General features: G+C 37.3%; 1 protein-coding gene across 1 annotated transcript; it reads left to right on the top strand.

Annotated features, from left to right (window-relative positions):
* The first annotated feature begins 5047 nt into the window (after window positions 1–5047).
* Window positions 5048–13978, top strand: LOC131160872 (secreted RxLR effector protein 161-like). Its single transcript, XM_058116750.1, has 2 exons — window positions 5048–5266; window positions 13469–13978. The coding sequence occupies exons 1-2, from the start codon at window positions 5048–5050 to the stop codon at window positions 13976–13978; spliced, it is 729 nt and encodes a 242-aa protein (XP_057972733.1).
* Window positions 13979–15262: the final 1284 nt, after the last annotated feature.

Here is a 15262-nt window from a genome sequence, read left to right as displayed (position 1 = left end):
GGTTTTGTGTCCAAAGACAATTTTGATTGTACGTCATGCCAGTTAGGAAAACAACCAGCTTTACCTTTCAATAATAGTGAATATATCATTAATAGCATTTTTTAGTTAATTCATTCTGATGTTTGGGGGCCTTCTCCTATTACTAGTATTGGTGGATCTCGATATTTTGTTACCTTTATTTAGGATTATTCTCATTATAGTTGGATTTTTCACATGAATTCTCGTTCTGAATTACTACCAATCTATGGTAACTTTTCAAAAATGATTGAAACACAATTTTCCAAACGTGTCAAGATTTTTCAATCTTATAATACTCTTGAATATACTCAATATGCTTTTCAAGCTATTTTACATTCCTATGGCACTGTACATCACCTAACTTGTCTAGGTACCTCACAGCAAAATGGTAGAGCTAAACAAAAATTTCATCATATTCTAGACATTGTTCGTGCTCTCCTTCTCTCTGCCAAAGTTCCTGCTCCTTTTGGGGTGAAGCTGCTCTTCATGTTGTTCATACTATCAATCGCATTCCCAATCTTGTCATCCAAAATCAAACTCCATATAAACATCTTTTTGGGTCACCTCCAGACTATCATCACCTTTGCTCCTTCGATTCTGCTTGTTTCGTTCTTCTTCAACCACACGAGCACAACAAAATTGAGCCTCAATCTAGACTTTGTTGTTTCTTTGGCTATGGAGAAACTCAAAAAGGGTATCGGTGTTATAATCTTGTCTCTCATCGTCTTTGTGTCTCCCATAATGTTGTCTTTTGGGAACACCGATCCTTTGTTAAGCTCTCTCACTTTCGTTCTTCCTTGTCTACCTCCTCTATGTCAGAAATATTTCTAGATGAGTCGCCTATTTCCTCTATAGATGTTTATGATCCTCCTATAGACTTTGTCCAACCACCAGATACTTTTGATCACTTTCCCAGTTCACCCTTTCATGAACAGGTGGAAGATGAATAGGTTGACGATGAGCTACCCAACCCTGAGCTTGGGTCTCCTGCTCCTACTCTGCCTAAAGATCTTGTAGAAGACATTCCACTTCATCACTCAACTCAAGTAAGATCCATTCCTGCTCACTTACTTGACTATCATTGTTACATTCCCCTTGCTACACTGCACAAACCTCACACATATCGTGAGGCCTCCACTGAACCTTTATGGCAGATTGCAATGGAAGAGGAACTTGATGCATTATCTAAAAACCATACTTGGGATTTGGATACTCTCCCTCCTGAACAGTCTGTTGTTGGTTGTAAGTGGATCTACAAGATCAAGACTCGCCCTGATGGGTCCATTAAGTGCTTTAAAACTCGTCTTGTTGCAAAAGGTTTTACACAGGAGTACAAGATTGATTATAAGGAGACCTTTGCTCCAGTTGCTCATATCTCATCTGTTCGCGCCCTCTTAGTTGTTGCTACTGCTAGTAAGTGGGACTTTTTTCAAATGGATGCCAAAAATGCCTTCCCTAATGGGGAGTTAAGTGAAGAAGTTTATATGCAACCTCCACCTAGTCTCTTTGTTGAACCAAACAAGGTTTTTCACCTTCAACATGCACTTTATGGTCTTAAACAAGCTCCACGAGCTTGGTTTGCCAAGTTCAACTCCACCATCTTTCGCTTTGGTTACACTGTCAGTCCTTATGATTTTGCCTTATTTCTTCGTCGCACTAACAAAGGCACCATTTTGCTTCTCCTATATGTGGATGATATGATCATAACTGGTGATGACCTCAGTGGCATTCAATGTAGTGACCTATAAATTATAAAAATGAAAGAAATTAGAAAAAAAGGATTTTTGGCTAAGGCAGTAGAAAACCGACGACGGTTTTGGGAAGTTACCATGGCCGGGTAAAGGTAAAACGGTAAATCTTTGAGCCGGTTAATACAAAATCGGCGATGGTTTTCTGAGAATCACAAAGAACCGGCGACGATTTTTTGGCCAGTGCTGAAACTTATAAAGAACCGAGAGCTTCATATTTTTTTAAAAACAAATCAAACTCTCTCTCTCTCTCTCTCTCTCTCTCTCTCTCTCTCTCTCTCTCTCTCTCCAGAACCCACGAACCCTCTCCATCCTCTCTACAATTTCTACTCCAATAAGCCTCATTTCGACAATCAGGAACCACCACAAGGCTCCTGGGAAGGTTCTCTATAACGTAGGTGGCATAGAATTTCAATTTAGGGTTTTGGGGCACCATCCCAAAACTTAGGTAAGAGTGTTATTTGGGTATTTGTGGATTGACTATTAATTTATTTAAGGTATAAGCTTAGATGTGAATGTATTTTTGAGGTTAAATTGAGAAATTAGGATTTTGGTATTATGAACGTCGTGGGTGTGAGTTAGAAATTATCAGACAAGCTTAGTAACTAGGTAAGGGAAATATGTTATGCTAGTAACTTCAGAAATATTATCATAAAATTATAGTATTTGTTTATTAAAATACAGGGTATAAATTATACAATTTTTATAGATTTCAAAACATGAGTTTTATTAATTGTGTGGCTTGAGTAGATATTTTGTTCAGTACTGAGTTTATATAGTTTTTCAGAATACCATGATTTATAGTATTTTTGGCACAGAAATATATTTTATTAGATTTTACAGAATTATAAATTACAGTGTATTTATACAGACAAATATTTTACAGACAAACATTTTATAGACAGATATTATACAAACAGATGTTTTACAATATTTACAAAGTACCATGATTTCCAGAATTACGAAACCATAATGCTCAGATATTACAATTTATTCAGTCGGTTAATATAGATCAGATATATAGTTATTTTAGTCAGATATTACAGTATTTACAGATCAGATTTACAGTGTTATGGTTATTTTGGAATCATGATGAAACAGAAAGATAATTATATATTAGTATTATATAGTATCAGATCCTAATAAATTATTTCAGTCAGATTCAATCAGCAGAACACAGTACTGTTGCTATTTCAGATCAGAGTGCAACCACATATCTCAGATAGTGAGTGGATTTTCATCAACCGTGCCTGTGGAGGGATTGCAGACTCCCCAGAAGTTCAGGTTGAGGAGGTCGGTTTGACGAGATAGATTCCAATATTGAGCCTTTGGAGGGATTGTAGTAAGGTCGATCTGAGGATTGATAGAGTATCAGTTGACTTACCTAGTAGGTCAACCAGAGTTAAGTCCCACCTACGGGCCACACAACCCTATCATAAGGGGTTAAATCATGACATACAAATTTTCAGGATAGTTTTCGCAGTTATATATATATAAGTCCCACCTATGGGCCGCACAACCCTGTCATGAGGGGTTAAATCATGACATACAGATTTTCAGGATAATTTTCGCAGTTTTATATATATATATATACAGATTTACAGAATAACAACAGATATATTATAATACTAGCAGTATGATTAAATAGAAAACTCAGATATTACAAATGCATTTTAAGCCACATAGGTGCGAGTTACACAATATTATATTTTACATGGTATCTCAGTTCAGTTATTTATCAGTAAATTATTAATGTAAACTTAGTTGTCACACACTAGTAATAGCATATTTCTTCTTACTGAGCGTTGTCTCATCCCAGTGAATTAACATTTTTCAGGTGATCCAACTAGACGAGTAGATCAGGCTCGCAGGTAGAGAGGTCGTCTACATTACCCTATCTGTAGGGTAAGTGTTATTAGGGGGTTGAATTTTTTAGTAGCATTTAGGAGTTTTTAGGTAGAAGATATTGGGATGATGTGTATTTATGTATGTATATTTTGGAGAGATACTGAATTCTGGTATTGTGTATATGGTTGTACATTTTTATGTTTTCCGCTGCATAGGTGTATTTCAGTAGTCATTACAGGGGTATCAGAGTAAGGTAATTTTCATTCTATATTTAAAATAAAATGGCATGAAATTTTCAAGTCGTTACATTTTGGTATCAGAGCCTAGGTTGCTAGGTTCTATAGACTCTAAAGTATAGCAAAAAATAATACCAAAATATAGGAATGGAATTTTGAGAAGGACATAACAGAATATCACTGAGTTAATGTTAGGAACTAGGATGAGAATTTAGGGTTCTATTCTGTAGTCTAGAAGTAGGAACTTCGGGGTGGTTTTTGTATTTTTCCTAGGGTGAGGATTTCAGGAAAATCATAGTAAACTATTGTCAATTTCTTTTTCTGTATGGTAGGACTAGATCTTAAATTAGTGATAGGAGGTATGGGGGATATTTTAGTTAGAATAGCATTATGAGGCTTAGATTGTCAGAATAATTTGTTTTTATTACAGGCTAGACCCTAGAGGTAGTAGTGCTCATGCTAGCGGAGATGATGGAGCAGGGCCCTCTAATATGGGTGGCAAAGACTCAGATGCTATTTTACACAGCGTAGCTCAGCAGGTCATGGCTAAGATTGCACGGAGCTCCAAGGAGCAAGGAGGCCCGTCTGCAGCTCAGGGGTGAACCATAGAGAAGTTCACTAAAATGAATCCTCTAGCATTTTCAGGAGCAGCTGATCCTGCAGTTGCTAAGAAGTGGATGTAAGAGATGGAGAAAGCACTGGCGGTGGTTCATTGCATCGAAAAGCAGAGGGTCCTCTATGCCACGTATAAGTTAATAGGAGAGGCCGAGAGATGGTGGACGACTACCAGATTACTGGAGGAGAAGAGGCCCATCATAGTGACTATGACCTGGAGTTGGTTCAGAGAGATATTCTTCGATAGATATTTTTCTGTCACTATTAAAGAGGCTAAAGTGCAGGAGTTTTTGGGTTTGACTCAGGGGTCATTGATAGTCCAGCAGTATGCGGCAAAGTTTATAGGGCTATGACGATTTGCCCCAAAAATAGTTCCAGATGAAGCTAAAAAGGCTAGGAAGTTTAAAAGAGGTTTGAGGCGAGATATATATAAGCAGGTGGTAGTTTTAAGATACAAGACTTCTTTAAGTTAGTTAACAGAGCCATAATAGTAGAGAAGAGCAAGCAGACAGATGTGGGAGTACCGAGCCAAAGGAAGAGGCCCACGCCTCTAGGTTTTCAAGTGGGTTCCAGTCGAGGCCCATGGAGAGGAGATCAGTACAGAGGAGGCCAGAGGCAGATGACAGTACATCGAGGGTTAAGGAGAGCAAGCTTACCCCATTTGTCCCAGATGTGGCCGGAGGCATCCAGGTGAATGTAGGATGGGTGAGAACGTCTGTTATTGTTGTGGGAAACCCAGTCATAGGTCTTGGTCATGTCAGCGACCGCCAGCGCAAGCACCAGTTCGTAAACCGTTCCAGGGTAGTTACCAGGTGCCTCGTGGAGGCCAGAAGAGGAACACGACATTGGCGAGGATCTATGCACTGACGCCAGGAGACGCTGAGGCTGCTAGAGACGTCGTGACAGGTATACTTACCGTTTTACCATATAAAGTTGTTGTTTTATTTGACATAGGTGTCACCCATTATTTCGTGTCATCGGGATATGCTAATTTATCTGGGATTAAGGCGCAACTGTTAAATGTGGAATTATTAGTAGTCACGCCGATTGGTTCAGTAATGAGGTGTAGGAGAGTACGTAAAAATTCCCCCGTGAGCATTTAGGAGAAAGTACTACCAGCCGATATTGTGGTACTAGACATACAGGGGTTTGATGTGATATTGGGTATGGATTGGCTGGCAACTAATCATGCCAACATAGATTGTCATCGAAAAGAAGTGATTTTCAAACCCTCGGGTGAGTAAGAATTCATATTTATGGGTTCACAGGTGCACGCCTCGCCACAGTTAGTATCGGCAGTTCAGGCAAGGAAGTTTCTTCAAGGTGGTTGGTAGGGTTATATTGCATATATAAAGGAGATGCTAGAAGAAGAGTTGAAACAAGTTGATATTCTAGTAGTTAGAGAATTTTTAGATGTCTTTCCAAAGGAATTACCTGGTTTACCATCATACCAGGAGATTGAATTTACTGTGAATTTATTACCAGGGTCGACACCAATATCTAAAGCGTCGTACAAAATGGCTCTAGCTGAACTGAAAGAATTGAAAGACCAACTATGGGAGTTGATGGATAAAGGATTTATCAGGCATAGTGTGTCACCTTGGGGATCACTAGACCTATTTGTGAAGAAGAAAGATGAGACTATGAGGATGCGCATAGATTATAGAGAAATAAACAAACTGGCAGTCAAAAATATATATCCTCTTCCCAGAATTAATGTTCTATTTGATCAGCTCCAGGGGACCCAGGACTATTCTAAGATTGATCTACAGTCAGGTTGCCACCAGGTGAAAGTTAGAGCATAGGACATTTCGAAGACAGCTTTCCGAACCAAGTATGGGCACTACGGGTTCTTAGTAATGTTGTTCGAATTGACTAATGCACCGAAAGTGTTTATGGATCTAATGAATCAGGTGTTCCATCAGTACCCAGACCAATTTGTTATGGTATTTATTGATGATATACTGGTCTACTCGAAAAGTTTTGAGGAGCACGAGGATCATCTGAGGCCGGTATTGCAAGTGTTAAGAGAGAAGAAGTTATACAAAAAATTCAAGAAATATAAATTCTGGTTGAGATAGGTCACTTTCCTCGGGCATGTCATCTTTGTGGACAACATATTAGTTGATCCGAGTAAGATAGAGGCAGTGGTGAGTTGGGTGAGACTAGTGAATGTTCAGGAGGTTAAGAGCTTTCTGGGTCTAGCAGGGTATTTTCCGGCTTTTTTGTGGATGGCTTCTCTAGATTGTCTAGTCCACTGAAATGACTCATAAGGAAAAATGTGAGGTTTGAATGGATAGATGATTGTGAGCAGATCTTCCAAGAGTTAAAGCGGCGGTTGGTCACTGCACCGGTACTGTCTATTCCATCAGGGGAGGATGGATTTGTTATATACAGTGATGCATCTTTGAAGGGACTCAGATGTGTGTTAATGCAGCATAGAATAGTTATTGCCTATGCATCTCAATAGCTTAAGGAGTATGAAAAGAACTACGTTGTGCACAATCTAGATTTAGCGGTAGTAGTGTATGCACTAAAGATCTAGAGGCACTATCTTTATGGTGGGAAATGAGAGATGTTCACTGATCATAAAAGTTTAATGTATTTCTTCACCCAAAAAGATTTGAATATGAGGCAAAGAAGATGGTGAGAGATCATTAAGGATTATGATTGTACTATCAGCTACCATCTAGGGAAAGCAAACGTGGTGGTTGATGCGCTAAGTCGAAAGTCAGTGAGTATAGCATTGTTAGCAATGGAGATTCAGCATCCAATTCGGATGGAACTAGAGAGGTTCAGTGTAGAGTTAGTAGAGGGTGGTCACCAGGCATTTATTACCAACTTGGTGATACAACCTACCTTGCAAGAAAGAATTAAAGCTGCTAAGAGAAATGATGTAGAGTTAGTAAAGTTGATAGAAAAGGTGCAGGACGGACAAGGAGAGGAGTTTAGTATAACAGATGATGGAGTCCTACGATTTCGTACCAGACTGTGCATTCCTACAGATGTTGAGATTAGGAGAGCTATCTTAGAGAAGGCACACAGATCCCTATACACAGTTCATCCTGACAGTACTAAAATGTATCGGGATCTTTGGGAATCTTTCTGGTAGAGCGGCATAAAGAGAGAGATAGTGGAATTTGTGGAGCAATGTTTGACATGCCAGCAGGAAAAGGCTGAGCACCAGAGGCCAGCATAACAGTTACAGCCACTCTACATCACTGAGTGGAAGTGGGACCATATATCTATGGATTTTTTTCACAGGTTTGCCACCAACGTTGCATGGCCAGAATGCTATCTAGGTGGTTGTAAACCGGTTGATGAAAACTGCCCACTTATTAAAGTCAGCTACCCTATGAATAGACTGGCAGAGATATACATTCAGAAGATAGTTCGACCACATGGAATACCAGTATCCATAGTTTCAGACCGAGACCCACGTTTTACATCATGGTTTTGGAGAAGCTTACAAGAAGCTTTAGGGTCTCAATTATCATTCAGCATGGCTTTTCATCCTCAAATTGATGGGCAAACAGAGTGGACGATTCAGGTACTTGGGGATATGCTTCGAGCATGTGTGCTAGATTTTAGGGGTAGTTGGACCTAGTATATGCCGGTGGTTGAGTTTGCGTATAATAACAGCTATTAGGTCAGCATCAAGATGGCACCTTATGAGGCATTGTATGGTAGGAGGTGTCGCTCTCCACTATATTGGAATGAAATGGGTGAGAGGCGAGTTTTGGGACCAGAGTTAGTGCAATAGGTATACGATAAAGTCTGACTAATTAAAGACAGAATCAGTGCAGCTCAGAATGGCAGAAAAGCTACGCAGATACTCACCGCCAAAAACTGGAATTTGATGTGAAAGATCAAGTATTTTTTAAAGTAGCACTTTTGAGAGGGGCTATGAGATTTGGGAGGAAAAGTAAGTCGAGCCCTAAGTTTATTGGCCCATTCGAGATACTAGAAAGAGTGGGTCCAGTTGCCTACTGGCTAGCTTTACCACCAGCATTATCTAGAATACACAACGTATTTCATGTTTCCATGTTGAGGAAATACATCTCGGATCTCTCCTATGTGATCAGTTACGAGGGGATAGAGCTTAGGGATACCCTAGCATATGAAGAGATGTCAGTGCAGATCTTAGATATAAAAGAACAAGAGTTGCGTACTATGAGAATTCCTTTAGTAAAAGTCATGTGGAGAAATCGTACGATGGAGGAGGCCTCGTGGGAGTTAAAGGAGGAAATATGACAGAAGTACCCATATTTGTTCAATGGGGATCTGTATTAGCCAGAAAAGAAACAACAACAGTTCAGATAAAGTAATTTTTATTTTGTTATTGCATAAAGTAATTGATGTATAAGTTGTATAGTAGAATATAGGATAGGTAGTGTTTTTGGGTTATGGGAGAATTTTCTTTCACACACACACAGATATATATATATATATATATATATATATATATAATAAGGCTTACAATTCTTATTTTGATGATAACAAATCAATGATATGTTTAATATGTTTCAAGTAAAATTTTTGCTATTCCTCATTTCAATATATATTTGTAATCTCCTAGAACCATATATGGAGCCACGGTATTCCTCTACTATAAGTGAGGGTAAGTAATAAAAATAAGTAGCCAATTTTTCCTCAAAGGATGGTGTATAACACAAATAGTAAATTTCGAGAATGAAATTTTATAAGCAAGAAAGAATGTAGTGACCCAAAAATTATAATAATGAAAGAAATTAGAAAAAAAAAAAAAAAGGATTTTTAGCTAAGGCAGTAGAAAATCGGAGATGGTTTTCTGAAGGAGCCAGAAAATCAGCGACGATTTTGGGAAGTTACTGCGGTCAGGTAAAGGTAAAACGGTAAATCTTTGAGCCGATTAATAGAAAACCGGCAACGGTTTTCTGAGAAGCATAGAAAACAGGCGACAGTTTTCTGGCCAATGCTGAAACCTATAAAGAACCGAGAGCTTCATATTTTTTTCAAAAAACAAATCAAACTCTCTCTCTCCCTCTCTCTCTCTCTCTCTTTTCAGAACCCACGACCCCTCTCCCTTCTTTCTATAATTTCTACTCCAATAAGCCTCATTTTGACGATCAGGAACCACCACAAGGTTCCTGGGAAGATTCTCTACAATGTAGGCGGAGTAGAATTTCAATTTGGGGTTTTAGGGCACCATCCCAAAACTGAGGTAAAGGTGTTATTTGGGTATTTTTGGATTGACTATTAATTTATTTAAAGTATAAGCTTAGATGTGAATGTATTTTTGAGGTTAAATTGAGAAATTGGGATTTTGGTATTATGAACGCTATGGGCGTGAGTTAGAAATTAGCAGACAAGCTTAGTAACTAGATAAGAGAAATATGTTATGCTAGTAAATTCAGAAATATTATCAGAAAATTATAATAATTATTTATTAAGATACATGGGTATAAATTATATAGATTTCAAAACATGAGTTTTATTAATTGTGTACCCTGAGTAGATATTTTGTTCAGTATTGAATTTATACAGTTTTTTAGAATACCATGATTTACAGTATTTTTGGCACAGAAATATATTTTACTAGATTTTATAGAATTATAAATTACAGTGTATTTATACCAACAGATATTTTATAGACAAACATTTTACAGACAGATATTATACACATAGATATTTTACAGACAAACATTTTACAGATAGATATTTTACAGTATTTATAAAATACCATGATTTCCAGAATTATAAAATCATAACACTCAGATATTACAGTTTATTCAGTCAGTTAATACATATAAGATATACAGTTATTTCAATCAGATATTACAGTTTTACAGATCAGATTTACAGTGTTATAGTTATTTTGGAATCATGATGAAACAGCAAGATAATTATATATTAGTATTATATAGTATCAGACACTGATGAATTATTTCAGTCAGATTCAGTCAGCAGAGCACAATACCGTTGCTATTTTGAATCAGAGTGCAACAACATTAGATAGTGTGTGGATTTCCATTTACCGTGCCTACGTAGGGATTGCAGGCTCCCCAGAAGTTTGGGTTGAGGAGGCCGATTTGATAAGGTAGATTCTAGTACCGAGCCTTTAGAGGGATTGTAGTAAGGCCGGTGTAACGACCCAAAGAATAATGATATTTAAATAATAAAGAGGGAGAGAAATGGAAATAGAAACATAAGGAGGCAGTAGACTTCGTCGACGAACGCTTCACGTTTGTTAACGACATTGCATTTTGGAAATAATAACCCAAGGAATTTTTTAATGGCTTTGTCGACGAACATAGGGGATTCATCGACGAGAGTACAAGAGGGTCTCATCGACGAGGGCATCTTTCGTCGACGAGAAAATACTGAGAGAATGTTTTGGGAGATTCTGAATTTCGTTGACGAAGAGGAAAGTTTGTTGACGAATTTCCTATTAGACTCGTCGATGATATGACATGGCTCATCAACGAAGGCCACAGTATAAATATCCCTAAACTTGGTTTAATCGCAGAATTTCGAAAGAAAACTTCCTCTCTCTCTCTCTCTCTCTCTCTCTCTCTCTCTCTCTCTCTCTCTCTCTCTCTCTCTCTCTCCTACGGTCTCTCCTCCATCTCTCTTTGATTCCGGTCCCGTTAGTTGCCAGATTGATGATCTGAGCCCACCACAACGCTCCTGGAAAAGTTCTCTCCAAGTTTACCAGAGCGGATCGTCGATAGAATCGAGTTGAATTTCTTCCCAAAATCAGGGTAAGGTCTTTTAGTCAATTTTTGACCTTCTGGCAGTTGTAGGAAATGATGGAGACGAAGAAATAATGATATTCTATTCTGGAAAATGTTGTTTTCAGGGTGTTGAGTAGGAAGCTTTGCGGGTGTTGGACTAGTATACAGTAGGGGCTTTTCAATAGTTAGGTAAGGGAAATATGCTATGCTAGGAAACCTTTTTTTGACGATTTCAGCACGAACTATATATTTTTATCAAATTATTATTCAGATTATATATTTATAGTTTCCAGAACTTGATAATATTAATATATATTTTCGTGGCTTGAGTTGATAACCAAACAGTACTATATTTATAGAATTTGTAAATACCATGTTCATAGTTATTAACAGAAATACCATGATATTTGCGTGTTTATAGAATGACAAATTTTTTGGTGTAAAGTATACTCAGAAATATGCATTTTCAGTAATTTCAAAATAACATTTTATTAGTACCATAACGCTCCGATATATAGATATTTAGACAGCAACTCGGTTATACAGAAATCAGAGTTTCAGTCAGTTATTTAGAATTTCAGATAAATTCTACGGGGTTGTGGTTATTTTAAAAACTACAGTAAAAACAGTATATTACAGATATCAGTTACCTATATAGTATCAGACCCTGATGGATCAGACAACAGAGCACGGTACCATAGCTATAGATATATAGTTCAGAGTGTAACCACTTTACTCAGACAATAAGTGGTATGAGGTCAATCGTGCCTACGTCGGGACAGGCTCTCCATCAGATATGGATTGAGGGGGCCGATCAGACTGTCGGAGTTCAATTGACTTACCCTGGTCGGCCAGCCAGGATAGGTCCCGCCTTTGGGCCACACAACCCTGTCATGGGGGGTTAAATCATGACATATAGCCATCTAGGGAAATTTCTCAGATATTATGAGTACTATCAGACTTTCAGAAATAGTAGTATTAATATGAAAAGTAATTTCATACATATTGGCATGTTCAGTTATGTAGTTAATGGTTTTATTATACGTTATGTAATATCAGCACTTTTGGATTCAATTATTTATAATATTCTTAAATCATATTATTTTTACCAAACTATAGCTCAATAGCCACACCCTAATAATAGCATGTTTCATATTACTGAGCGTTGGCTCATCCCAGTGTTGAATTATTTTTCTAGTGAACCAGCTAGGCGAACGGAGCAGGCTTGCAGGTAGAGGGGCTATTGTACTGCCCTTTTTGAGAGTGAGTATTTTTGGGTAGCATGTTTTTGTATACCCTTGGTATCAGTAAGGGTAGTTTCGGGAAAATAGTGATGATTGTATATTGGGAGTTGGTTTGACACTCTGATATTGTATTATGTGTGGTTTTATTTTATATGATTGGTCTTCCGCTATTTAGGTTAATGATTGAATTTCAAACTAAGGAAAAATATTTTATTTTATTAGCAGGTTGTTTCAGCCGGTATGAGGATTGAAAGAGTATCAGTTGACTTACCTGGTAGACCAACCAGAGTTAAGTCCCGCCTATGAGTCGCACAACCCTATCATAAGGGGTTAAATCATGACATACGGATTTTCAAGGTATATATATTTACAAAATAACGATAGATATATTATAATACTAGCAGTATGATTAAATAGAAAACTCAGATATTATAGATGCATTTTAAGTCATTTATGTGTGAGTTATACAGTATTATATTTTACATGGTATTTCAGTTCAGTTATTTATCAGTAAATTATTTATGTCAACTCAGTTGCCACACACTGGTAATAGTATATTTCTTCTTACCGAGTGTTATCTCATCCCAGTAAATTAACATTTTTCAGGTGATCCAATTAGATGAGCAGATCAGGCTCGCAGGTAGAGAGGTTGTCTACATTACCCTGTCTATAGGGTAAGTGTTATCATGGGGTTGTATTTTTTAGTAGCATTTAGGAGTTTTTGGGTAAAAGAGACTGGGATGATGTGTATTTATGTATATATATTTTGGAGAGATACTGAATTCTGGTATTGTGTATATGGTTGTACAGTTTTATGTTTTCCGCTGCATAGGTGTATTTCAATAGTCATTACAGGGGTATCAAAGTAAGGTAATTTTCAGTCTATATTTTTTTTTTTAAATGTTATGAAATTTTCAGGTCGTTACATTTAAGAACTCAAGGATTTTCTCAGTCAGTAGTTTGAGACGAAAGATCTTTGTCATCTCAACTACTTCTTGGGTCTTGAAATCACTCATTCCATAGTTGGTTTTTACATTTCTTAGGCTAAGTATGCATCTGAACTCTTGTCTCGAGCCGGATTCACTGATTGCAAGACTATTGACACTCCAGTTGAACTTAATGCACATCTGACTCCCTCATGGGGGAAACCATTGTATAATCCCTCTCTTTACAAACACTTAGTTGGCAGCCTAGTTTATCTCACTATCACCTATCCAGACATCTCCTATGATATTCACCAGATGAGCCAGTATCTGTCTGCTCCACATTCGACTCACTATGCTACTGTTTTGCGATATCTGAAGGGCACTCTCTTCTATGGCCTTTTCTACTCTACTCAGTCTTCGCTTGTTCTTCTTACATTCTCTGATGTTGATTGGGCAGGAGATCCCACTGATCGTAGGTCCACCACTGGTTATTGTTTTCTTCTTGGTACTTCTCTAATTTCTTGGCGAAGTAAGAAACAAACCCTTATGGCCCGCTCTAGTACTAAAGCAAAATATCGTGCCCTTGCTGATACCACATCTGAGCTCCTTTGGCTACGATGGCTCTGAAGGACTTAGGTGTGTCCACATCCTCTGCTACTTCTCTTTATTGTGACAATTATAGTGCCATTCACATTGCTCACAATGATGTCTTCCATGAATGGACTAAATACATCGAGATTGATTGTCACTTTATCTGTTATCATCTTATCCATAGTGCTCTCAAGCTCTTCTCAGTTTCTTCTAAAGATCAGTTTGAAGATATCTTCACCAAGTCACATCCTAAATGACATCATCATGCTTTGGTTGACAATCTCAAGTTGATCTCCCACCCACCTTGAGTTTAAAGGGGGTTGTTAACGTGTATTAGGCTTTGGGCCGAAGCCAACCCTTATTTACTTGTACTATACTTTTATTACTTGTACTGCTTGTACTACACTCTTATTACTTGTACTACACTTGTACTGCGCTCCTATTTACTTATACAACACTTCGTGCTTCCTATATAAATAGGCACCTATGTATACTCTTAGACACAAGAAATACAATAATACTTGTTCGGTATTTCTAACAGTATATATTATAGGTCTTCCCCATGTTAGGGATTTATACTGAAAGACATGTTTTATGTAATTAGTTTTAATATTTATTAATAACTTCAGTTATTCCATTTTATTGAGAAGCTTTGTGAGTAATGTTTGCCTGACATTATTTATTTAATGATTATGATGTGTGTCTTTTATTCTATATAGTAGATGATCTAGTGTGCAGAGTATGGCTTATATACAGAAGATTAGATCATCAGTTCTTATAGAATATAAGTTTATTGCTCATATTCTTAAATGAAATTGGACACACCATTGGTAGGATTGTAGTGCAAGGTTTTAATATGTCTATCTTGACTATTAGGAATGATATAGTTCCAACTCCTTGTGCTAGTACACTTTGTGTGTATTAAACAAGATCATTTTGGGATAATTGTTTTATACTGACTATATAAACAATTAATACCTCATGATTATTATGAGTGCTTATGCTCTTAATCCTGATATGATTATTGGACATGCGCATATAGTGTTTATTACTTTGATTTATAAAAGAGTGATGTTGGCTTTACAAGGCTTAAAATCTTGTTATCTTATTTTGATGCTAACAAACAAGTGGAATTTAACATATTTGTGTGAGTAATGTTATTTCAGGGCTCACATATGAGAAAGTAAGGTGAAGGTGCTAACAATGATCAAATGGAGCTTAAATAAGTCAAAGCATGGATTTAAAGATGATATATTAAACCTTGAAGAATATGAGGTCATGCATGCCAAGGAATATTAAAGTCAAAAGAGTCAAAGAAAG

This window comes from Malania oleifera, chromosome 7 (genome assembly GCF_029873635.1).
Source record: "Malania oleifera isolate guangnan ecotype guangnan chromosome 7, ASM2987363v1, whole genome shotgun sequence".
Classification (NCBI taxonomy): domain Eukaryota; kingdom Viridiplantae; phylum Streptophyta; class Magnoliopsida; order Santalales; family Ximeniaceae; genus Malania; species Malania oleifera.
The sequence above is the reverse complement of the archived record's forward strand: the minus strand, read 5'-3'. Positions and strand labels throughout refer to the sequence as shown.